This window comes from Camelus ferus, chromosome 7 (genome assembly GCF_009834535.1).
Source record: "Camelus ferus isolate YT-003-E chromosome 7, BCGSAC_Cfer_1.0, whole genome shotgun sequence".
Lineage (NCBI taxonomy): Eukaryota > Metazoa > Chordata > Mammalia > Artiodactyla > Camelidae > Camelus > Camelus ferus.
The window spans coordinates 60318137-60344849 of NC_045702.1; the positions used below are offsets into that span (position 1 = coordinate 60318137).

The window sequence follows — 26713 nt, forward strand, 5'->3', positions numbered from 1 at the left end:
GCTTTTAGGTCTCTAGTCTAGATGAAGCATTACTTAGAAACAGGATGTTTCCTTCCTCCTATCTACATCCTGTTATAAAAAGCAGTGATTCCAACATGACTTGTACAAGACATGACCCAGTATTTTTTCTTGTAATTTAAAAACAAAAAACACTTAAAAACTGTCCTCCCGAAATTTCATACCAGACTACGGCGGCGTAAGGAATGTCTCTGACGTTTAGAGAACTGAGAAAGGCATGCGGGCTGCTGGAGATGCCTGTGGGGTTGTCTGCTTGCAAAAGGAAGTGAAGGAATTCAAAGTGTCACACCCTGAGCGTAATGTGGCGTGAGAGGTCAGCTCCCCGTCCAGGCAAGGTGTCAGAAGGGGTAGGTTTGTGGTGACAAAGGCCAAGGCCCGGGCCGAGGGCGGAGCCGCCGCGGCCGGGAGCTGGAGCCCGGCTCGCCGGCCTCGGGGCGGAGCGCTGCCCGCGAGACCGAGCGGGACCGCGGGCGCCGCCTACACTGCTCCCCGGCCCGGCCGAGAGAGGCGGCGGGGATCCCGCGCGATGGGGCGACTGCTGGCTCTGAGCTTGCTGGGGATAGCCGTGGCGCTCCTGGGCGAGAGGTTCCTGGCGCTCAGGTAGGTAGGGGGCCCTCTCGGGTCCCCAGGATCCGGGCGGCCGGGGCTGCGGGCGAGGGCTCCGGCCCAGCGGGGACTCTCGCGCCCCGGGCCGCAGCTGGGCAGGAATCCGGCATTGCTCTGCCCGGCCGACGGAGCGCCTCCACCCCCACCCCCAGCTTCCAGCAAACCCCGCACAGTTTGGACTGAATCGCGAGACTTACTAGAAAGTTTATAAACCTTTAGTGCTCAGAGTTCTTTTCTACCTATTTTGACAGGCGAGAGTGCTTGGTAATTTAATCAAGGGCAAACCTAGTACTTTAACTTAAAAACAAAACTATTACTCATGCACTGAAACTAATTATAAAGATTTATTTCAGGTCATTAGTGCTGCTGCTCTTTGTTGCCCAAACCTGCCTCTGTCTTTAATAAAGTTGTTCTCCATCTCTCCCCCTGCAGAGTTTGAGAAACTTCCGCTGCTCCCCAATCTTGGCGCGGTAGATCAAAGATACTTGAGATGTTCAGCTACTGTTTTTACATCACTTCTTTATTTCTCTCTCTGCCCGGGAACCCTGAAGCCAGAATACCAAACAGGACAAGCCTACTCCATATCACATTTTAGTTATAATGAAAAAACGCGGGTAGGCAGACGGCATAGTCTATATCAACTCAAATTTTGTAAGCCTTACGCAAAAGAATTCCAGAAATGTGCTCTCTTAGCCTCCTGTAATAAGAGTAAGGCACCAGTCTAACCCTTAAGAAGTTTACTCTATTGCAAGGAAGGAGTGAAATCCAACAAATCAGGATGATCAGGAGAGGTACAAACGAACCCCTGTAGGCTTAAGGAGGAAAAATTACAACTACGGAAGGTGGAGTTTAGGAGGAAGAGACATTGACATTGGCCTTGAAGGATGCGTGAAACACGTGTGGGGTGAAGGAGACCATCCCAGATGGATAGTGCATTGGTGAAAAAAGAGAATGAGGACGGGGAGGTCTGGCTCCTAGCGATAGTTGGATTCGGGGGAGCATAAAGTTAGGGGATGAGAACAGTAGGGATGGGGGAAGGATAGGTTTTGAGATGGTTAAAGGTTAAGTTGAAAAATTGGGGCCTGCTTTGGTAGGCAAAGGGGAACCACTGATGTTTGTCGTGTGTGTTTTAATTTTTAAACAGTAATCTGTTGAAACCATCTAAGTCAGTTGGGCTGTGTGGAGATGACCTGGGAGGCTAGATTAGGGTAGAGCAGTGGTTCTCAGTCCTGGCTATACCTTAAGGTATCCTGGAGGGCTGCCGTCTGGGCTGTACCCCCTAGTAATTCTGATTCCGTTGGTCTGGGTGGGGCCCAGGCATGAGTAATTTTTATTTTTAAAAATTCTCCTGATAATTGTAATATGCAGTTAGAGTTGACAAGTACCAGGATAGACAGCAAACAGACCTGGGGAAACTAAAGTATTGCAGTGGTTGGGAGAGATGAACTGGGGCCCAAACTCTGGATCCCTAGAGATGAGGGTAAGTCAAAAGTGACACTAGCATTTCTAGCTCTGTTGTCTTAGCAGTAGCTTCATCGGCTGACAAAGGGATGCCAAGAGGAGGAACAGTGTCTGTGTGGCAGGAAGGGTTAGAGTTGGAGGAGGAACATTTACCGGTAAGAAACGTAATGTTGAGCTTAATTTTCATGTATATATTTTCCATCCTTCTCTGTGGAACATGCCTGAGTTGGATGATACTGTATGATTTGTCCAGCTCTCAGTTTCAAAGGTAAGACCACTGAAGTTCTCAAGCTTATTAAGTTGTCCCTAAAGTTCAGACCACAGTGTTTCCATAAGTTGAAGTTTTCTCTATTAACCATCAACTTTTTCTTCTTACTAATCTTAAGGTTTTAAATTTAAGTCCCTTTAAATGATAAATGTAGTTGCAAACCTAAGAAAAAGTAAATAAAGTTTATTTACACAGAACGCATCTGATAGGTAACTTATAATTTAATGCATCTTTTCTTTATAATGTCTTGACTATAATAAGCTTTATTGAGCAGTGACTTCATAGGGTGGTAACCTCATCGGGCAGTTGAAATCCTTTATTGGCTAATGTGAGAATGTTGGAATGAATGATGGGTGGGTAGATTAGCACAAAAATTGTAGGATAACCCAGTTAAATTTGAATTTCATATAAACAACAAATCATTTTTATTATAAGCATATCCTGTGCAATATTTGGGACATAATTATACTAAAATATCATTTATTAGTTATCTGAAATTCAAATTTAATGGGGCGTCTTGCATTTTATCTGGCAACCCTATGATTGCAGAATATCAAGTGCCTGCTGTCTACGGAGTTTGGTGGAGTGCTCAAATGCATAGCATTTCTCCTTTCAGACCCATAGAATATTTTGAAAAGCAGCATGTTCTCACCTCTACTTAAGGAAAGGCTCTTCAAAAACAGGTTTTTAGTTTGTTTTTTGCTCTCATCTGGTGCCTGCTATTTCATTATTCTATTTTTAGAGATGGCATTTTGGCACTGAAGATACTTCTCTCCCCCAGGGTGCCCACTTAAACTGCAACTTGGATTTCAGGTGAACGATGAATAATTTTTTAGTATAAGCACGTCCTGGATGGATAAATGGAATCAAAGTTGTCTCTTTCCTTCTGAACTGCAACTGGCTAAGGTTCCCGGAGGAGAATCACATCCAGCTTTCCCACTCCTCCCTAGTTAAACAATAAAGGGGAAAATAGAAATATACAAATATCCCCAGGCCAGTGCTCCCAGTTACAAAGCACACACCCTTGAATGAATCATGAGGCTTAAGTACTTCAGAGACCTGTGTCTGGGCAGGAACCCCAAAAACAAGCCTCTGAGCTTTCTGCTTATTGCCTAACACCTTTTATGACTGCTCCATCAAGAACCTAGACAGTCTGCTTTTGAGCATCTCTGAAGGGGCAGCCTCTTTTTTCAACCACCATCCTCCTCATTTATTGTGTGACTACTGTGTGTTAGTCTTCATGTTCAAAGTGTTACATATATTTATATATATATTTATATATATATATCTTTATATTAAACTAAAACGTACATTTGCTGACATTTGGAATGAAAGCCCTTTTATGTTTCTGCCTTCATTCAGTCTTCATATATGTCTTCCTGCCTATATTATACATAGTAAACTGAGACTTGGAGCGGTTAACTAGTTCAATAGGTAGTACTGAGCCTGTCCTCTAAGCCTGTTCTTCTGACTCCCCATGCAGTTTGCTCCAGCTTCCCCACAGCCTCCTCGCTTCTCTGCCATTGGAGCAAATCTTCCTCAGCTTTACAAGCCTAGGCACAAATTCTTAGCTAACTAAGAGCATTACAGGGGCCCAAGGAGTGAATTCCAAGGGGTTTTACAAGTCTGTATGGGAAAGATAAAGCCCAGTCAGTGGTATGTAAATTCAAAGGCAGTGAGATATTGAACAAACCTGACAGTAACACTGTGTTCCCAGTTTGCTCAAGGCATGTTTGCACTCCAAACTGGTGCGTCCTTACTGTTACCACACAGTAAGGCAATAATAACTAACCACCCCTGTCTCATTCTGCTCTGGATGGGTAATGCCTTTTCCAGAATGAAAGTAATAGAAATTACTCATTTCATGGTAATGAGTGTTGGTTAAGGGTTCATGCTTTGTGGCCAGATAGCCTGAATTGCTCCATTATTTACCTGAGACCTTGACTTTTTATTTCACCTTTTTGTGCCACAGCGTCCTAATCTATAGAATGGGGATAATAATACTATATGCTCCATAGCAGGGCTGTAAAAACTAAATGAATTCATTCCTGTAAAGTGCTAGAACAGTGTGCTCAATAAAACTTACCTGTGATGACAATGATGTTGGAGCAGAGGTTCTTGGACTTTTGTGCTATAGATTCCTTTGGCAGTCTGGTGAAGCTTTGACTCCTCAGCATCATGTTTTTAAATGCATAAAATAAAATAAATAGGATTACAAACCAAACTTAAATACTATTCAAGTTAATACTAATTTTAATACTTAAATTCTTTTGCCAAACTATTTTAAAAAATCTAATATAGGATATAATAACACGACCTTCTTTATTAAAGCCTTAAATAGATCTAGCAGTAGTTGAATACCTCACAGTAGAAACTGTGAAGCAAGGATGAGTATAAATGGTATTTTGAGATATCTACAACAACTAAAATGTAGTGAAACGATATCTGTGATTTCTGTTAGTGACAGTCACAAGTGCTGCCAGTAGAAAGCTCTGTGGTTTGTTGCCTACACTTATCATCAAAAGAAATAGTCAGTTTCAGTTAGACATTTAAGTAAAGATGTATTTATTTCCCCATCTGAGTTCATAGATCCCTGAATTTTACCCATGGATTCCATGAAGGTTACTGGACCCCAGACTAAGAGCCTTGATGTACATATTTCTGGTGGGGGTCATTGGAGGAATGATTTCTGGCTTTTTGAATTGAAGGAAGACAGTGTACATTTTTTCCTGTATTATATCTATCATATGATATACTTGTAACTAAAAGGAAAATAACCAAAGTCCAATGAAAAAGAAAAGGAAAGTGAGAAAAGCAAAAGGAATCTAGAACAGAGAAGGCAAATAGCTTTCGTTCTGAGGGTCCATTTTAATAGACTGATATTGGTGGCCTGGAACATTGTGTCTGAGCTGGCCCTGGGTTAAAGGAAGAGAGTGCTGTAATTGATTAGCAATGTCTGTGTGACAGCAGAGTGGCAACAGCCATGCCATCTCTGATCTAGTATGTTCATAAGTATACTGTGGACTTAGTCTTAGGGAGCAAATAGGCTGCAGCAAAAATATCATTTATTTGTGCTTTTACCATTTCTTTATTTGTCTGTTTCTGGCATGAATGTATTTAGGCTTATTGATCTGCTACTACAAAGAGTTTGTTTGTATAACTTTTTCTTGTATATTCTCCAAACTTCTAAAAATCTGTTATCAATTAGGAGTGCTTTCAGCTGCAAGTAACATACATCAAGTTAATGGTAGCTTATACTTATAGGAGCTTGCTTTTTTCACGTGATACACAATCTGCAGGTGAGTCGCTCTAGAGCTTTTCCATTGAGTCAGTGATCATATCAAGGAACTAAGTTCTGATATATTGTTCCTTATCTTCCAGTCTTGGCTTTATGTCCTCATACTTGTTGCGTTAAGGATGCTGAATGGTTACTGTAGTCCTAAGTACATGTATGGTCAAATCATAAAGAAGGGAAAACAAACACCCAATCAAAAAATGAGGATATGTAAACAGGCGTTTCTCCAATGAAGACATAAAGATGGCTGAGAAGCACATGAAAAGATACTCAATATCCCTAATTATCAGAGAAACACAAATCAAAAGTACAATGAGGGGTCATCTCATACAGTCAGAATAGCCATCATTACAAAGTCTCCAAATGATAAATGCTGGAGAGGGTGTGGAGAAAAGGGAACCCTCCTACACTGTTGGTGGGAATGTAATATGGTGCAGCCACTATGGAAAACAGTATGGAGATTCCTTTAAAAACTAAAAATAGACTTACCATTTGATCCAGCAGGCCCATTTCTGGGCATGTATCTGGGGAAAACTCCAACTGAAAAGGATACGTGCACCCCAATGTTCATAGCAGCACTATTTATAATAGCCAAGACATGAAAGCAACCTAAATGTCCATCAACAGATGGATTGGATAAATAAGGTGTGAGATATATATATATATTATATATGTTTTATATACATATATAATATTACTCAGCCATATAAAAGAGTAAAATAATGCCCTTAGCAGCAACATGGATGGACCTAGAGATTATCACACTAAGTGAAGTCAGACAGAGAAAGACATACCATATGATATCATTTATATGTGGAATCTAAAAAAATGGCAGAAATGAAGTTATTTACAAAACAGAGACAGACTCACAGACAGAAAAATTTATGGCTACTAGAGGGGAAACGTGTTGTGGGAAGGGATAAATTAGGAGTTTAGGATTTGCAGATACTAACTACTATATATAAAATAGGTGAACAACAAGGTCCTACTGTTTAGCACAGGGAACTATATTCAATCTTGTAATAACCTAAAATGATGAAGAATATATATTTGTATAACTGAATCAATATGCTATTCACCAGAAATTAACACAACATTGTAAACCAGCTATACTTCAATTTAAAAAAATCATGAAGAAGGGAGGAGTGATGCCAGTTAGCTCTCTTCTTGTGTCTGCCTTTTCTATCAGGAATAAATTTATCTTTCCCAAAAGGCTGGGTCATATGATTACCCCTTAAATACAGAGGAGGCTGGAAGCAAATATTTGGCTTGCCCATCTCTGCAGTGGAAAGGAGTAAGAATGAAAGGGGTGAGAATGGCTTGAGGTTTGTTAGCTAATAGGGTCTGCCACTCTGGAACACAGAAGTCCGCTAATGAGTGGAGAACTGATAGCTCTGCCAGGCAAAAAGCCTAGTAGTTTTCTAACAAAAGACTCTGAAAGTCTTGATGGGCCATAAAGGACGGAAGCAAAATCCTCTCTTTCTTTTATCATAAAGGAAAGACAAGAAAAAATGATTTGATTAACTGAAAGTTATGCACAGTCCTTGTGTTCCTCTTCAGTTTTAATAGTAGGCAGTCTGCATATCTAGAGATGATACTGTGCAACTAAACTAGCTGATGAAGATTGCTCTATTAACAAAGTGTAATCATCAGTCATTGATGCAAACCTAAGTTGACTCTGAAAAACACTCCATATCAAAGTGTTCAAACACACCTGAACTTTATTTCATCCATACAGTTTACCTTTGAAAAAGATAGATGGTAGTCCTCATTACGCCTACTTTGTTTTGCCAAATGGGCATCATAGTAAGCTGAATAGAACTGACACCCAAACCAACACATGATACAGAAAGTTGATGAAACGTAGCTGTGACCTACTGACTTAAATTTACATCTGTTTCTAAAATCATACAATGTCAGTAAATGCCAGAGTGGGACTTGCTAGCCGGGTGCTGGACTTCAGGAGAGTCGTTTTCCTCATCTCTCAAATAGGGAGAACGATACCCACTTCTTAGAGTTGTTCTAATAATTAGATGAATTCATTCAGGTAAATCACATAGTACAGTGCAGGCTCAACAGTTTTAGCTCTTCTTATTACTGGTTTCCTTTCACCACCCATGAGTATCAGCAGCAGCATCCTCATCTCTAGTATTACTGATCCGACTTATGTTAGGCTAATTATACTTGTTTTTCCCTTTAAATCACCCTGAGGGCTCATAGATGTAAGATTTATTGTATTTTTTATTGTTTTGTTTTTAATTTTAATTTTTAATTTTCTGTTATAGCTATATAGTTTATATATTTATGTTTATATATTTATGTAGATATTTTAACCTAGATATCTAGATAGATATTTTATATCTATGTATTTATTCATTTGTTTTTGTTTTATTGCTTTATTCCTTTATCGTTTTAAGAAATTTAACACTTTGATTTATATGATTCCAAATACATAATGACTAACACTTTAATTAGAAACTTTCATATATACATACGAATTGCCAAAATATATAGTTGCCACCACCTGTTGGTAATTCTGGGTAATCTAGGCCTAGGCTTCTTCCGTTTTGCAGAGAAACCAGTAGCCCTCCCCATATTCAGTATCTAGAAGTCAGAAGCTGGCAAGGATATGTATAGGAGAGGGCCAAGTGGCAAATTGTCATTTTGTCTTTTAAATATGTGGTATGTGTGAACCACTTCAAAAAATGTAAACTACCCCGCAAGCACAACTGTCATAATTTATGGATGTAGAGAACAGAAAGAGAAGGTGAGACAATGAGAGGAGGGAAAGCCTTCAGAACAACAGAACCCAGATGTGTTTGCCCACCTTGCTTGGTGGCCCTCTACTCCAGGGTGGGAAGGAGATGGGAAGATGATTTATTAGAGTTCAGCATTTTTCTCATTATTTCTTCACTTTCATTTTTTTGAGACAGCAACAGCAAGTAGTTTTGCTAGAGTAGTTGTTGCTCTCCAGCCTTCTCACCCCAATAAATAGTGATGGGGATGGGACCTTCTCCACTGATTTCTTAATAACTTTTTATGGGGTGTCTTCTGTGAGCTGGGTTCTGAACTTTGCCATTTTCTCTTAGCCTCCTTTCAGTCACCATGTCATTCTGCTGAAGCTCTGAGCATTTTTCAGCTCCTCTGGGTCCTGAAAAAGAAGACAGGGCTTCTGGTTCTACATCTGAAACTCTTCCCACAACACAAGAGCTGTGAAATGGGACCTGGTGCCATGTGTACATTTGCCTAGGAACTTGCATTCCACGTTGTATTTTCTGAGTTATTGGCTTCCTGTTAGGACTCGTGTTCACATATAAAACTTTGTGATATGCATTTTTATTTTAACTTTCTGGTGCTATTTTATGTTCCTATCCTTGCTTTTCCATCTTCTCTCTTTTATCTGCTTTAGATTTATGCTGTAGTTTTATGTATTGCTGTAAGCCTCTTTAAACCCTTTCTGCTACAAAGCAGGGAATACATAAACAGATAGATTTTTTTTTTTAAACAGGAATCGACTTAAAGCCTCCAGAGAAGTAGAATCCGTAGATCTTCCAAACTGCCACCTGATTAAAGGAATTGGTAAGTCTGAGAAAATGCTCATTATACACCTTCGGTTGTTTGGCCAATGCTGAAAAACCCCTTAACGCTACTTTGGCACACAATTACAGTTTATTGGAGGGAAAAAATCACATTAGATCAGCAAAAAACATTTTCAGTCAGTCTCTTTTGATTTCATGCACCCTGTATTTCTTCTTCTTTCTTACTCTCACTGTGATTTATTAATTATTTGTACAATCCTATGTTTATTGTTAGATTTGTTGTTTGTTTAGTGACTTTGCTGAACTATTTTTGTCAAGTCTGTATTCTTTGTCATGTGTGGCCAGTGAATTCTGTGTTCCATTACCCCAGCAATCAGCTGGTGAAGGTAAGTCAGAAGGAAGAGAAGTTATAAAATGGAAAATTAAAATCTCCCAACAAAATCTCCACCCCCGACAAAAATAACTCTAGAGATAGAGTTTCTTTTTTTTCATCCTTTCTGATATTTCCAGTGCAAATGCAAACAAATATATGCACATACATTTCTATCTACATTTTTCACAAATCGCATCTTAGTATAAGATTATATTCTGCAACCTGCTTTATTCTGAATGCAGTGCAAACCACTTTCCACACCAGCACATGTAGATCTACTTCATTCTTTTAAATATTCGCACGTACCATGATTATTTAACCAGTTCCTTCTTAATGCACATTTGAGTGGTTGCAGTTTTTGCAACTCCAAGCAAATCAGTGAACGTCATCGTACATAGAGCTCTGCATTTATTTATCTGAAGGATAAATCTTTAACAGTGGGATTGTTGTTTAGTTAGCACACATGTTTAAAGTTTTGATAGTCACTGCTAAGTTGCCCTTTAGTTGTCAACACTAATAAACTCAACAGCTTATATTTAAAACCACACTCACTCCAGTTCACAGTGCTCTTTTAGCAAAAACAAAGTGGGCCTTTTCTGGATCACCCACAAGAAGACTTCATTTTCCTGGAACCTATCAGTTTTCAGAGCAGCCTTTTTTACATCAGAGCGTCTTTCTGGTTCTGTTACTCACCTCTCTCTCTCCATACATCTGTCTCCTCTGTGTTCTCGTCTTCTCTTTCCATTGCTGCTTTTGTGCTTTCTCCCAGTCCTGTCCCCCTTCACCAGACTCCCTGACTTCTCTCTCCTGGGGTGTCCTCACTTAGTTTCAGTTGCCCAGACACTTAGCAGGAAGATACAAACTCGGTGTCAAGTACCAAACTGTCCAGATTGACCAGATTATCCATGCTAGCTAATGCAGACAGTTCTAGAGTTCAGGTTGTCTGGAGTTCCAAGGAACTCAGCAACTGCCTCCTGCCTTCTGGCTGCAAACACAAAGAGCCCCCTAGGAACCAGTCACTCAAGCACAAGCCAGATGGCATCTGTGAGGGACGTGGTACAAATTGGGAGGCTGAGTCGGTGATCTCAAAGGCTACTTTTGCTACTGAGTTAATTGTGAAATTATTAAACAGTCCTTGGTCCTGTGAAGCCCACCTTATGTGAATTCAAATCTCAGAGTAGACAATAGGGCACTGCCAGACACATTACAGGACAAACTGCCAACCGTATTGCTGTTACAACTCACTGGGATAGAGGGCTCCTCGGAGAAAAACAAGTCCAACAACTTTTGTATTCTGAACAGGCATCTGTCTGTGTTTGTGACCTTTATGTTGTGATGTGTGTGAGCTGCTGTCTAGAATTGGGAAGAATGAGGAAATATGTCACCTATGGCCTCTCTTGTGAAGTGTTTAATGCCTCTGAGGCACTTCAAAAGGCAACAGAGCGAAGACGATGAGTGATTAGAAGCCCATTTGGGATACATTTTTAGATCTAATTAGAATTGTGCTTTTTTTTTTTCTTTCTTCTTTGCTTTTGCTCTGTGGTTAGCATACACTATATGAACATTTGTTGAATGCTATATCAGTGATGCATAATGGCTAATAATAGCTTGTGGTTTTATGTTTTTAACAGCAGTTGCTTATTCAGTGGTCTTTGACTACAAAGGAATATCAGTGTATGGGGCATACGCTTTTCCCATATAGGCAAAAGCAACTTCTCATGGTAGGCAGCAAGAGTAGGAGGGTTCTGTTTTTCAGTTTCAACTTTAGAAACAGTAACACCCATGCACTTGAGGCCAACTAATCCCTCCAAGAGGTAAGACTACATCCCCTTTCCTCTCCATCCCCATCAATGTGCACACACACACACATACACATACACACACACACACACACACACACACACACACACCCCCCAAGGCTACATTCACCAGGAAATGAACTCTATGCATTTCTTAGGTGCTTTATATATATCATCTCATATCTTTCTGTCTTAATAAATAATTATCTACTATATATCATTCAGGATGTGTGCCTTCTGGGGGTCAGAAAGTAAGCTCTATTTATTCCATTTTTTGTACTCTTGCCCACTGTATCTTACAGACAGGAACCAAGATTTGCTATAATATCAACATCTCAATAATAAAAATGATAACTAAAGAGCTTGTTAACTCTACTTGAGGCTTAAAAGTGTAAAACATTTGCTTAATGTCTGAAAATGCTGGTATTCAGAGTCCTGGACTAAAACAAAATTTTGAATGGATTATTTTCTCTTTAGTTAATATATGGTTTTATATTTGTGGCAATCAAGATATTTATAATAACTGCTGCTTGAGAGAGTTTTTAAAAAGCATTACAGTTTGTAGCCCTTGTCATCAAGTCCTTTATAATCTACCTATGAGAAGGAAAACAGAAAACCCACTATGTGAGATACAGACATATTTTTTTCTTTCTTTTTTTAAATAGCAGATAACGACCCAAGGCTCAGAAATGTTAAATAACTTTTGAAAAAAAATTTCAATATAGTGTCTTCTCCCAGAGTGATTAACACACATACCTGATTAAAGAACCAAAAAAGTGGAGAATGACAGGTGCATTTTGGATAGTCTGTTGGGTATGGCAAGGACTGATCTTCTGTCATAAAGTCACAGTAAGGAACTTAGAGGAGAGAGAAAAGTATTTTCTTTTATGTGACAGTCCAAAGACAAGCAAATGGCCCAGGGTGATTAGGTGGCTGTGCTTCATGTGGTCATTCTGGAGCAAAGGCTGATGAAGAAACACAGCTATCATCAACATACTGCTTCCATCTTGGTCCAAGACTAAAACTCCAGTTGTTGCCATTTCCCAGCAGGAAGGGGTAGAAAGAAAATCTACATGGATATGATTTCCCCTTTATTTTACTCAGTGATTGCATCCATCTTGTACTCTCACATCCCATTAACCTGAACTCAGACAAATGGCCACATCTCTCAGCAAGAAAGGGTAGGAAATACTGCCACGTACCTGCAGTTGAAAGGGAAGGAGGGGGCGTCCGGATCCTGGAGAGCCGTTGGCCATCTCTGACACAGATAATTGCTGAAGGAATAAGAAGAGATCAGAATCAAATTGTGCTGAGCTAGAAGACTTTCTCGAGAAAGACAGTTTGAAAGAGATTTTAAAGAAAAGATCTTGGTGAGAGGTATGGAAGCAAAAGTTCTAGGGGGAAAACCAACATACGGAATTGACCACAGACGGATTTACAAAGAAAAGTGTCTTCCGAGAGGAACCAGGGGATAGTTCTGACAAAGAAAATTCATTAAATGTTAGGTTGTATTTTTTCTGTGTGCTTTTAAGTCAGAACAAAAGACTTAAGTCCCAGCTTCCCAGTCTGTGACCTTGAACAATTTACCTAATCTTTTAAAGGCTCCATATTCTCTACTCTAAAATAAAAGATAATAATATTGCTTCTCAGGGTTATGAAAATTATATGAATTAACATATATAAAGTACTTACAAGGAGCCTGGTACTTGGTAAACACTTAATATATGCTAGTAACTATTATTGTTATCACTAATACTACTACTATTTCTATTATTGAATTAGAGGAGAAAAAAATTTCTCCAGCTTTGACTACTCTTGTAGTAATCACACCAAAGAGGTCTTATGAGATGATAAAAGCCTATTGTAGTAATGCTATAGAAATGAAGGTGGGGGAGTAGATCTGAAAAATATTCTAAAGAAAGCTATAGATATGACTTTTTTTCCATTAGAATTAGGCAATGGGATTAAACAGAAAGAAGTTATAATGTAATTGCAATGAAAATATCTTTTTAAAATATCATTCTTTTCTTGATTATTAAAACAACATTATTTGTAGAAAATTTTAAAACAAAGTAAAGTATTAAGAAGAAAATGAAAATCAGTCATAATCCTACCACCCAAAGAAACTGTTTTATTCTATGTATCTTTTTCTTTTTCTATGTAAGTACGTACACAATGAAATTAAATTGTCTTAAATAATTTTTCAGAAACAATAAATTTTAATTAATTGAGCTCCTACTAAATGGATCCAGAAAGCAAAACTTGGACTAGAATTCTGTGTGCACATGTATATGTGTGTTTGTGTGTTGTGTTTGTGTATATATATATGTGGTACAGGGTTCCTTGGACCTTGCTCTTTACCAGTTGAGAACCACCATGGGACTAAAGTCTAGTGGTTCTTAACTCTTTTAGGGTATCACAGATCCATTTTTGAATCCGCTGAAAGCCAAAAACCCTTCTCACAGAAAATTTCTTATCTGTACATAGAGAATATATTTTGCATTGCATAGAATTTCAGAGGGTTCATAGGCTCTTTGAAACCCACTTGTGGCTCCTTGGGGATCCACAGACCCCAGGTTAAGAGCTCCTCCACCATACTATGCTTAAGATTGTGTATCTCTTCTTGTTGAGGAACAGGCAGATGGCATTACAAAGTGAACTTCTTGGCTTTTTTTTGCTTTTGCTTTTCTCCATTATGACAGAGCTGGTTACACTGGAGGCAACCAGCCAAATACAAACTTGTGAATCAAAACCTAAATAGCTGGATAGGTGCTATTTGTTTTTGACAACCTAGAAATAATCTTGGAGAAATCCTTTGGAGAGGGCTTAAAGGGGAAGATTGGATTTTGTGGACTCAAAGAATGCGTCATGATTTGGCTTAATCTAAGCCATTTTTATTCCTCTTTTCTTATGTTGGGTCTATTATCTGTCTGTGGAATTTACACAGTGAGACCACTGGGAAGATCTTATGTCTAATTATTTGCTGTGTTGTGTTGAGTGTACTGCAGACAATCAATAAACAATCAATAGTAATTGTAGCCTGTCTCAGAGACCATGTTTGAAGCTTCAGCTGGCTTAGGTGCACAGTATTTTTCATTCATTTTCTTTTGCTAGGTTTTTTTCCCCTGTAATTTAAAGCCTAAATTTAAAGATTAAACAGAAAACTTTCTTTGCTTATGAGAACAAACAGGCATTATTTTTTTAAGGAGGAAATATATAATCCCAGGTGTTTTACCTCTGTTAATGAGAGAAATGTCTGCGTTTGTTTCAAATTGAATGAGCTGAGAAAGGGACAAAGATATTTGCATGGTTAAGTGACTATAAGCCCTTCATTCTGAAAGTAATATTCCCCTGATGTCAATTACTTTTGTACAGACATCTGGATATTTATCATAAGAGTGTACAGATGTCAACTTTTCCTGTGTTACAGCTGGAAATGTGGTGATTACTTGACTTTGATTTGAGTAAACATAAAATATCTAACATTTAAAGTCAGAAGTTCACTGCAGGAAGGGATTTAGACTGACGTTTATTAAAGAGAGTGGTTCCTTGAAAAAAAAATCCAAAGCATTCCAAAAGATACAGACACTGATAAAGTAAACAAAGCTCTACCCAGCAAATCACAGAATTTGAACATGACATTTATCTATTTCTCGAACTTAACAGAAGCTGGCTCTGAAGATATTGACATACTTCCCAATGGTCTGGCTTTCTTTAGTGTGGTAAGTATTTTCCTTCCCTAGTCACAGTGGAGGAGGTACAAGGAAGTTTGATGAGGCCTGCAGAGTAGTGACTTGTTTTTAAAGTCCCTCACTTTCAAAAACATGTTCTGGGGAAAAAAAAAAAAAAAGACAGGTCAAACAGGATCTTGGAAATCTTCCTCAAGCCTTGCATTAAAATATTCCAATGCAACCTATGTTTTAAAAGTTCATTATTAAAAAGGATATTTGGGGCATTATTGTGGATATTTGATACTACATCATGCTGTTTTAAATACAACATCTATCTTGCTTCCTATTAGATATTCAATTTGAAGCTAGTGTTCTTGTCATTATTGTTTATTTTGAAACAATATACCAACTTTCCCAGATCAAGGCTGGCACAGTATTTTTCATTCATTTTCTTTCGCTAGGTTTTTTTTTTCTCCCTATAATTTAAAGCCCAAATTTAAAGATTAAACAGAAAGCTTTCTTTGCTTATGAGAACAAGCAGGCATTGTTTTTTTAAGGAGGGAATATATAATCCTGAGTGTTTTACCTCTGTTAATGAGAGAAATGTCTTTCTTTTTATCCCTGAATAGCCTATCATAAGTGGAAAGTCACTGACTGAGATTATTTATTTATGACTTTGGCCTTATTTTTATAAGCTGAAAAACAATAACCATTCTAAGCAAACAGTAGAAAAGACTTTACAACTGATAGGCCTGTGTGATGCTAGCCTACACCAGTACGCATTCTAATTAGAAGACTGTATGTGTGAGTTGATGAGCAGCTTCTGCCACCTCTTCCCTAAGTGTGGGCCGAGGTGAGGGTCCTTGGCATCATCATCAGTTCTGGTTTCCTGGAGGAAGAAGTATCCAACATTGAAGGTGGCCTGTAATTATTCTTTTCCCTCTCAGCAGCTGTTATTTTTAAGCTCGGAGACTCAGGAAAGATGTTAAAAACTTGGAGATGCTTTAGAAGGGAGTCGCAACACTAATAAAATAGTTGTCAGACTTATGAGAAAGGTGAGAGAACTCAGCTTAGATGAGAATGAGGGTTAGAACACTCTTCAGGTTCCTGATGGTTTTTATACGAAAGACTGTGAGCAGCTGGTTGCTACCACAGAGGGAGAAGAGAAATACTGTGGGCTTTGGCCGAAACGCCAGCATTTATATTAAAGTTTTAAAAGAAAAGTTTTATTTAGTTATCTACACACCATGAGTAAAACAGTATTTCTAGTAGGACTGTGTGTTTGTTCAGAAGCACATGCTTGCTCATATGTCTTATAGTCTTAGGAAAAAACACTGGGACTCCTAGTCAACATTATTCATAACTAAGGATGCAAAAATCCAGAGTAAAGTAGAATGCAGTTGATTTTTTTTTTTTTTTGCAAAGAAGCTATTCTCAGAGATTTGTGTAATCCAAAACTCACCTATTTCAAGATTTTACCCCCAGAAATAAATCAATTAGCTGGGGTGAGGTCTCCAAGCACACAGATATATAGCCATTTTAGCTGAGGGACTTAACACAGTCTCAATGATCTTGTAGCCATGTCAACAGAGTTTCTTCTGCTTGTTCTTCTCTTATCCTTCCTTGGTTACATGGCTTTTCTTATCTTTTTCCAAATTTAGAAACAATTCTATTTTACTGATGTTTTTAAATTTACTCAGCATTGACTCTAATGTCTGCCAGAATGAGCTCCTTTCTAAATGAACAACCCCTACATCATGGCAGTTGTTTGATCTTTTTCCACGCATTTTAGCCCATTAACCTATCCTACTCCATAAGTAAAGACTTGAGGGTCACCTCAAAACTAACGTCACACTTAATGAGGAACTGAATGACATAGAATAGAATAGAAAAAATTTAAACGACAGTGTGATTATACTTAACACTACTGAACTGTACACTTTAAAATAGTGAAAATGGTAAGCTTTACATTATGTGTATTTTACTACAAGTGGAAATAAAGTTTTTTAAAAGAAAAAAAACAGATTTAAATGATAGGGAGTATTGAAATAACTGTGAAGAGTTACTACCATCCCTGAATGAAACATTGAAGCCCAATTGTTTATGGGATATTGATAAAGAACAGAGATTATTAACCACTGAATTGGCACTACCATGTAACAATAGCATAATTCCAATTTATTCTGCTTGCTGGGTCTTGAAATTATGTAATTTTGATAGATTTTTTTTAATTGGAGAAAATTTCTACTATGTATGATTTGTGCATAAAGTGAGATTTTATTTTGTTTGGTACTCTTTTAAGTTTGCATAAAATATGACTTAAAAGATTTAAGAGAGAAAAGGCCTTGGTTATTTCAGTGAGTGCCAAAAAAAGCATTAAATAAAATTCAACAGCCATTCCTGATTAAATGCTCCAAGAAAACTAGACATAGAAAAAAACTTCCAGATACCTACAGCAACATCATTCTTAGTGGTGACACATTAGCTGCCTTCCTATTAATGTTCAGGAAAGGAAGAAAATGCCCCAAAACACTATAACCATCAGCAAGCTACTAGAGTTCTTAATAACCCAATAAAGTAAGAAAAAGAAATATGAAGTAGAAAAAAAATGCTATTATTTTCAACAGTGCAATTACCTGCTTTTTAAACAGTCCAAGAGATTCAACTAACAGACTCTTAGACAAATAGGAGAGTTCAGTGAAATGGCTGGACTCAAAATGAACGAACATATAAAACTCAATCACTTTACTGTGTTCTAGGAAATACCAAATCGAAAATACACTACTACTACTAGTAATAATAATAAGGTTCCATTCAGAACAGCAACTTAGTTTCTGAAATTTATACAGAAAAATAAATGAGGAGAAATATTTAAAACTATGTATTTGTAAACGGTAAAGCAATGTGGTGTGGGATATGAGGAACTGTCATACACAACACACACACACACCATATCTTTTAAAAAGCTATAGTAATTAAAAAGTAGCAAATTGACACAGGAATAGGCATGAGTCCTCCAACAGGCCAATATATAAACAGGGATTTAGTACACGATATAAGGGACATGAGGGATCAGTGGGAAAATGACAGACTGACTACATGCCAGCACTGATCGAGGTCCTGGGGTCTAGCAGTGAACAGATGAGACAAAGTCCATCTCCCATCCCAATGGGGAGAGAATGAATGTGTGTCAGATAGAGGCTTATCTCTACTCTTGACTCTGCCTGCCCTCTCCCAGTTCACCAACCTTCTGGTTACCCTCTGAAGAGACTAAACCCCTAGTTTTCTGCCTCAACTAAAAAATACCAGTTATTGTTCCTCTTTCAGCCTACCAGCTCCCAATTATTTTTTCTATCATTTCCTCCCTGCTTTGTGTTTGTAGCTTTATGCCACCACCATTAGCCAAAGTCTCTATCATTTATTTATAGTTGCCACTTCAGTCCACAAAAATACTTAAACTTTCATATTTAACTTTTCCTCTGTTTAAAAAGGGTCTAAAATATCCAGGACTCCACAGTTTTGCACCAGATAAGCCTGGAGGAATACTAATGATGGATCTAAAAGAAGAAAACCCAAGGGCACTGGAATTAAGAATCAGCCGTGGATTTAATTTGGCTTTGTTTAATCCACATGGTATCAGCACTTTCATAGACAGTGGTAAGAACCGATGAGGTACCAATGTTAAAAAACTTATAATGACTTGCAAATAACTGTGGAAAATAGATTTGGGTCATATCTGTAGTAAGAGAACAATTAACTCATTAATTATTTCTGTATTCTTCATACAAATAAGTTGATCATTTGCCTCTTCAGCTGGCAGTGAGTTATATTACATTTTGAAATTTCTAACAGTTAACACCTGAAAGAATGTTTAGATTTTTATAACCTTTTCACATATCTATTATCATTGCATTGAAAAAAGAGCTATATTTCTGAATTAAACTATAAACAGATTATTCATGAATTCTGTATATGGAGTAGGAAACACTCTTTCTTAAAGGTCAGGGGACCAATGATCAGAAATAACACCAGCCAGACAGCGAAGGGAAAGACGGGGAAGAAGAATGATCTGTTAGGTCTTCTAACAGCTTATAACATTCAACCTTTCCTTGCCCGTGGTATTTAAATGTCACTGTCTGCCCAGAGAGGTCCTATGGTTATGTCTTGTAAATTAACTCTGTTCTTTCAATTCTTTAGATGACACAGTTTATCTCTTTGTTGTAAACCACCCAGAATTCAAAAATACAGTGGAAATTTTTAAATTTGAAGAGGAAGAAAATTCTCTTTTGCATCTAAAAACAATCAAACATGAGCTCCTTCCAAGGTAATAAGTTCTTTTTTCATTCTCTAATTTATCTCTAGCATTTTCAAATATTCCCTCTGATGGTCTCTCATCTTTTATAAGAGGGCTAAAATACATACACACACACACACACACACACACACACACACACACACACACACACACACAAACAAGTACATGTACTTATATGTGTATAGTGTCCTTATAGAGCAGGGAAAGTCAATGTCACTCATTTTAATAGTCAGTGTTCTCTGTGGGTTCCCTTGAGAAATGTTGAAATGCCGGGTGCAGGGGAGTTGCTCTTCAGGGCCATCTGGAGAGTAGAAGACACACCTCACCATTTTTCCTTCTGTCACCTTCCATTTCAGATGACCCATCATCCAAATAATAATAATACCTGTCCTGCCAAAGAAGAGTAGCCTGCCTTTTATGGAGTTTGTATGCTTAGTATGGGACTAACACCAAGTGTTTTCACAGGGTAGCTATGGGCTAATGACTCTACAGAATTGGAAGTGGGTCACTAACACTTCAAGAACATAAAGCTGGTTGATAATGTGGCTAAAAGAGAATGATGCACCCCTCCCCAGCTCAGCTGCTTCTTATATGTTTGGACTTGATGAATATTTTAAATTTCTACTTCTCTATCTAGGAAGCATGTAACTTCCAATCATTCTTCCAAAAATTCACTTCATAGTAAGTAGGAGCATTAAGTACCATCCAGGCAGTCTCTGCATTCAGGAACTCTTTCAGAAAGAGGGAGTCCACCTTCCCTGGAGCTCTGGTTTTCATTTAACAAAGGAGAAAGTAGCTCTTTCAGAAGTTTTTGCATAGGGTAACTGGAATTTAAATTTAATAACACCCTTGCCTAACTGGTTTTGAAAATGTAATTGTTTTTAGCATATAAATCTCTCACCTGAAGCATTGTACTATGGCAATTTCATCATCCATCTCTCCACAAGTGTTTATTAAGTGCCTGTTCATTCTCAGCAGGTCGGCTTTGTGAATCAGGTAGAAACCAGTCAACATTAGTCTCACTAATAACTAAGCAAAGGAACTCTGGAAAATCCAGCAAGTGAGAAAGTGGAAGCTAGGTAAATGTTACTGACAGCCCAACTAGCTCACCAGCCAATGAGGCTCCACGGAGCTCCACAGTATGGACAGCTGTGTCCTTTCATATTGTGGTTAAACCCTACATTTCTTGCTGTCAAAAACATATCCCGTTGGCACCAAGTTTGTTCTTCTTTTATAATAATCTCACCATAATTACTAAGTGACCTGTCTTCAAATTACCTGGTACCATACAAAATTGTTCTCCAGCAAATGATATTATAGTAGATTACATATGACTCTAGCCATGTGATTTTAGCTGAGCTTTTCCCGGGAAACCTCTTACGAAAAGTTTAAAGCACATACTGTGTAAAACCTCCTGGATCCTTCATCTTTAATGTGGAGACCAACTGGCTTTTTATTTTCTCTCACATGTTATTTTTCTCTTTCAGTGTGAATGATATCGTAGCTGTTGGACCAGCACATTTCTATGCTACCAATGACCACTATTTCTCTGATCCTTTCTTAAAGTATTTGGAAACATACTTGAACTTACACTGGACAAATGTTGTTTACTACAGTCCAAATGAAGTTAAAGTGGTAGCAGAAGGATTTGATTCAGCAAATGGAATCAATATTTCACCTGATAAAAAGTATGACCTCTTATAGAAGTATCTTCATTTCTCTCATAGTGCTGGCCCAGATTTTTCACTTTGCTTTTTTTTAATCACTGTAGATATAGCTTACTTGGTATTTTTGGCCTAGTCAATATAATACACATAATATTTATGGATATTAGTATAATACTATAGTATATAATACATGTTATATGTGATATATTTTAAAATATATATGTTTATATACAATATAAAATTATATGTACCATATATTTACATATAATATATAAATATATATTTGTATATAATATTTAAATTTGATATGTATATCATTGTAAAATTTAATTTATAAATGTAAATTTTTATACAATGGATTTATGTTTACATATACATATTAAAGTATCAGATAGGTGTTTCCCTTTTAAATATATTTTGTTTTATTGGGTGCATATTATTCTATTATAAGGATGATCTTAAACTAACCAATTCTCTGTTGATGGAAATGTAGGGGTTTTTTTTTTCTGTATAAAAATCATTTTTTATTTCTCATTTACTATTGAAACTTATCCAAATATTTTTAAGGAAAAACCCCCTAAGGGAGGATTACAGCATAATGGTTAAATCTTCAGATTCTGGAGTCATATAGACCTGGGTTCCATTGCCCACTGGGCACTGGCTAAATGTGGTGCTATAAGCCCCTCCTCTTTGCACATTTGTACAAGTGTTTCTGTAGGACAAACCCCTCAAAACAGTACTACTCACTCAAAGAGTGATCCTTTTAAATGTTAACTTAAATAGATAATGCCAAATTGCCCCCCAAAATTATGTATTTTTAATATGTCAAACTATAGCCTATAGAAAGGATATTAAATTCTTTATTAACGTTGCCTTTTATTATCTTAGCACACTGAACAATTTAAACTACTACAAAAATAATATGAAATAAATCTGGCACTCCTTGACAACTAAATGTCTTTATTTGCATGACACAATTTCTTCTTTCTTGTTGATCACAGAAAATGAATGTAGAATCACTTAATTTTAAATTGTCTACAACTGACCCAGTTCAACCTCTCCCACCAAATCTGTTTTTCTCCCCGACTCTCATCTTGCAATTATGAGAGTTGGGGAGAAAACTTTCCAGTCACCCAAGCTAAAAATAATAACAATAAGAGATCCAGCTTTACCTCCTTCTCTTTCACCATTCCTATCCAGCTGTTGAGCGAGTCACATTAGTACTGCCTATGCTTCCGTCCCCAACCCTCACCCCCTCTTCCTTCCCACTGACACCTGCCTGGTCCGGGTTCTCACCGTCTCTGGCTGGAGTATCACCTTTCTTCCCACTTGTTTTTAGTCCACTTCAATTTTTTTGCACCATTGCTAATTTTGTCTTTCTAAATTCCACTGCCCTTTCAAGGCCTAAAGAGAGACCTCTGTCTGCTTCATCTTTGACTCCTCACACTGAGCATGGCCAGGCACAAGGCACAGACTCAGTAACTGTTGAACAGAGCCGACCATTTGTTATTATGCCACTCTGTTATTCTGAAAATTCAGTGGACCCCAATTGCTTATCAAACCAAGGCAGGCTAAACTGCTGGACTTTCTCTAATAGGCTAGTTCCAACCTCCCTCTTCTACTGTTTCCATACTTACCATGCTTTAGACAAAAACTCCTTATTTTACAAGCATGTTTCTCTCATTCTTGCCCTGTGCCTTTGCTTACAAGTTTTTTTTTTTTTCTTTTCTACCTAGAAGGTGCTTTGTCCTCCTATCCTCAAATCCAGTCTCTCCGTCCAAGTCCACTGCAGATGCCCCTTCCTTCTGTCTTCTCAGGAGTTAGATATTTCTTCAGTCTCTAGACCTGAAATATTTCTCATGGTACCAATCATACTGTATTATTTGTTTAAAGTGTACAAACCATCTGATCACTGCAGTACACTATAAACTTTTCAGGAGAAAAGGCTGTGTCTTCTTCATGTTTATATCTGTCACAATACTGAGTTCATGGCTTTACACACTATAATTGCTTAATAGAATAGTTGCCATGGAACAGTCAATTCAATGAGGAAAATGACTGTAGAGTAGTCCATTAATTCACACTCCTTAGATGTACACAGATTGTTCTGAATAGATATTTATCTCTAACTCTTAAATTTCTCAATATGTTAATATTTTATTAAATATTAATGAGTATTAAAATTCTGATAAAATGCATTCTGTTCTATACCACATATTTCTACATGTAAATGATCCCTTGAAATATCAAATTATATTGTGAAATGTAAAGGCTTTTTTTCTGAAGCAAACATTTGTTTCAGTGTCCTTTCCATGGCAGAGATCACTGACTATATTTTAAATGATGTCCTATATTATTTTTCCTTACAAACTTCTTGAAAAATAATTTAACAGTTCTATGATTGTTGTAGCAACACTGAATTGATTTTGAAAATTTACTTTTTAAATAAAAATTGACCTTTATCAAGCATTCCTTTAGGGTGCATCATTGATTAGTTCCTTGGCAAGTTATTAAGACTTATTTTTCATACTTTGTTCATGAAGCTTTGTATTGGCTTGGGGCTCTAACCAGTGTGTCCTTCCTGCAAAGGTACATTTATGTAGCTGATATACTGGCTCATGAAGTTCATGTTTTGGAAAAACACCCTAATATGAATTTAACTCAGTTGAAGGTAAAATATTTTTTTCTATATATAAAGTAGACATTAATCTTGAAATTGCATAGTTATACTATATTATAACCATACCTCACTTAGGACAGAATATGGTTGCCAGTGTTGCTGTTCTGGGTTTTCACTGTTACTTCCCTATACCTCCTGTTTCCTATTAATCACAAGGACTGACTGATTCTGTAATCAGCAGTGGGTTGCAAGGGATATTTGCATCAGACTTACAGCCCACTCCATGAAGTACCGATGGCACCCTATGAATTCCAATAAGAATCTGCACAATTGAAAAGACTGATAGATGAATTCTGAAATGAAGATTTATGCAAGTTGTCAGTTCTTTCAATAATAAATGAAGGTAGAAATTGGGTTCCACACCATTATTATTTTCTTCCTGCTTGACAACACATATTTTAGATTGATTAACAATTTCCTATTTTGCTTTGAATGAGTTCCTTGAGCTAACTGATCCTTGTGCATCTTTTAAGGGAAAAGGAGTTCATGTTTCAGAGAGATTGATTATCACCCTAACTTTCTTAATTTCAGGAAAAATGAAAAGTGACTCTTTACCAGTGTATTAAATTTATTTTAAGCAATTTTGGTGTTAATGGGGTAGGAGCAGGAAATGGGTATTATTTCCCCATATTCATAGTGGCAGGAAAGGTTAGCTCTAAATTATTTAATCAAGTTTCTCATGTCATTTAGATATTGACATTTTTTCATTTGGAAGGTACTCAAGTTGGATACATTGGTGGATAATTTATCTATTGATCCTTCCTCGGGGGACATCTTGGTAGGCTGTCATCCTAATGGCCAGAAGCTCTTCGTTTATGACCCGAACAACCCTCCCTCATCAGAGGTTTTTATATTTTTCAGTTTTTCAACCTTATTTATTCAAGTCCTTTTGAACTAATAATACAGGAAACTGTCCCAGAGATGGTTTGTTTAGTCCTTTTAAACCAATAATACAATATACTTATGTGGTGGCTGGTTTTGTAATTGTGTTAAGCCAATAATTGGCAGAATTTTACTTTGTTCAAATACTCTTAGAAAGGTAATCTTTCGATGTATTAAATTATGGTGGAAACTAGTCAAAAGACCTTTTTATAAAGATATGTGCTGTGTGGTATAGTGGCAATTTTTTAAATACCTGGCTTATTGTCAGCTCACCACATGACTTTTGCTCATGCAAAAGTAGCGAGAAAGTAGGCACATTACTGTGGAAGTATTACTGTTAATGCTCAATTACTGTAATAACACTCAATCCTGTGTTGGCATGCAATAACTACATGGTTTAAGAAAGCACTTTCTTTGAAGGCTTAAGAAAGTAATTTAAACATTAAAAAAATTGGTAACTGCTATTTTCAACAGCATGTCCTCTGAATCATTGTGTCTTTGTGGAAGACAGGGATTATTGGCGATTGAGTGTCTTGGGTGGATGGTGGTTCTATATTAATCCTTTGTATCTCCTGAATAGGTTCTCCGCATCCAGAATATTCTATCTGAGAAGCCTACAGTGACTACAGTTTATGCCAACAACGGATCTGTGCTCCAAGGAAGTTCTGTGGCCTCAGTGTATGATAGGAAGCTGCTCATAGGCACTTTATATCACAGAGCCCTGTATTGTGAACTCTAAATTGTCCTTTTGGTCTGTAAGTGCTCTGACTTCTCTTAACAATTAATTTTCTATGAATTGCTAATTCCGAGGGAATTTAACCAGCAGCATGCATAACATGTATAGTTAATTTTATTTCAGTAAGGAAAGGCCCCCTTCAGTTCACATAGCGCTTTTAACATAAAAGGAAAATGAACAGTTTTTTTTTTAATGCCAAGTAAAGGAGAGAGAAGAAAGCTGCTTTCCATAAAGTGAATATACTTTACACAAAATAAGCCTCATGTCTGTCTTTCAATTGCCAGAGCATGAATTCCACTGAAACAGGGTAGATTATATGTCCTTAAAATGTGAGTGACCTCAGCTCCACCAGTGTGACCACTGTGACTCAGAACTACTGATAGATAACAGGTGTTGATGTTTTGTATTTACATCTTTGTTTACTTTTAAAGAGTTGGAGTTATATTAAAGACTAACTAAAATCCAAGCTTTGTCTGTGTTTAATTCTCAAGGCATAGCCTCAGGGGGAGAATGGGAAAGTGGCCACTTCCTCGTGGGGTTTCCTTGGGATGGGCAGGCATGGCAGTGTTAACTTTTCTCATTGAAAGCTGGAAAAAATAAGCTCTTTATTTGAATAAAATAAAACAAAGAATCAACTAAATATGGCAACTGGAATTCTCAGTTAATATGGAGTATTCCACCCACTCTCTTCCTTTATGGGCGCCCACCTTGCATACAAAGAGGAGATAACAGGTTGGAGCTGGAAGGTCAGTCATGCCACCTCCTCATTGAATACAATTGTGAATTCATCAAGTGAGATGAAGTCAGCTGTGCAGGGCCACACGGTTAATCAGAGCTAGCAATGCTAGGATCAGTACCAATGGTGTCTGCCTCATAGGGGAGCACTCTTTCCACTTGCTATTCCTCCTGTAAATTCTCCTTAAGCCCTGGAGGGAGACTGTCACGGGTTTCTTTCCATTGTAACTTATCAAAACACTTCACTTCTCATACTTTTTCCCATCTTTGGCCTCACTATCATCAGAATATTTGTCAGTTATAATGTGAAAGACAATGTACTAAAAATGGCACATTCACTATCTCATTTAATCCTAATTACAGCCCTGAGGGAGTAGGTATTGATATTATGTCACTGTTAACATTTCACAGATGTTCAAGGTCATACACCTAGTAAGGGCGGCTCTCAATCTATTTCTGATGTCAGAGGCTCTACCATTACCCACTGGATGAAGCTTCTGCCGTGGAACTAATGAGGGTGTCATTATTTACTCTTTTTCCTAATATACAGTTTTTTTTGTGTTTATAGGTATCAGTTTGAGTTCTGCTTTGAGATGAATCATTTCAAGACTTTTAAATGTAAAGAAGTATTCTTAATCTTGGCCACTGTCCAAGATTAATCTTGGCCT

The 26713-nt window shown here is 37.5% G+C and overlaps 2 protein-coding genes and 1 long non-coding RNA gene across 3 annotated transcripts in view; 1 reads left to right on the forward strand and 2 right to left on the reverse strand.

Annotated features, from left to right (window-relative positions):
• The window catches only part of ASB4 (ankyrin repeat and SOCS box containing 4), a 139313-nt gene extending 133381 nt beyond the window's left edge, over positions 1–5932 (reverse strand). The window contains exon 1 of the mRNA XM_032483978.1: positions 4440–5932. Coding sequence (XP_032339869.1) covers positions 4440–4533 — 94 coding nt within the window. The 5' untranslated portion in view covers positions 4534–5932. The remainder of the gene's footprint in view (positions 1–4439) is intronic.
• PON2 (paraoxonase 2) lies at positions 406–25776 on the forward strand. The gene is made up of 9 exons (XM_032483981.1): positions 406–618; positions 9157–9227; positions 15026–15081; positions 18522–18687; positions 19228–19354; positions 20833–21033; positions 23602–23683; positions 24408–24536; positions 25155–25776. Exons 1-9 carry the CDS (start codon positions 545–547, stop codon positions 25311–25313), a joined length of 1065 nt encoding a protein of 354 aa, XP_032339872.1. The 5' UTR covers positions 406–544; the 3' UTR covers positions 25314–25776.
• Positions 6408–26713, reverse strand: part of LOC116664971 — a 32314-nt gene continuing 12008 nt past the window's right edge. The window contains exons 2-3 of the long non-coding RNA XR_004321537.1: positions 12562–12633; positions 6408–8799 (exon numbers count right to left, since the gene is read on the reverse strand). This is a non-coding gene — a long non-coding RNA (uncharacterized LOC116664971). The remainder of the gene's footprint in view (positions 8800–12561; positions 12634–26713) is intronic.

Excerpts from the sequence above, each read along its gene's own strand:
- PON2 (XM_032483981.1), top strand. The coding sequence starts at position 545 with ATGGGGCGACTGCTGGCTCTGAGCTTGCTGGGGATAGCCGTGGCGCTC. Across the intron at positions 619-9,156 it reads GAGAGGTTCCTGGCGCTCAG|GAATCGACTTAAAGCCTCCA; the intron begins GTAGGTAGGGGG and ends TTTTTTAAACAG. Across the intron at positions 23,684-24,407 it reads TGAATTTAACTCAGTTGAAG|GTACTCAAGTTGGATACATT; the intron begins GTAAAATATTTT and ends TTCATTTGGAAG.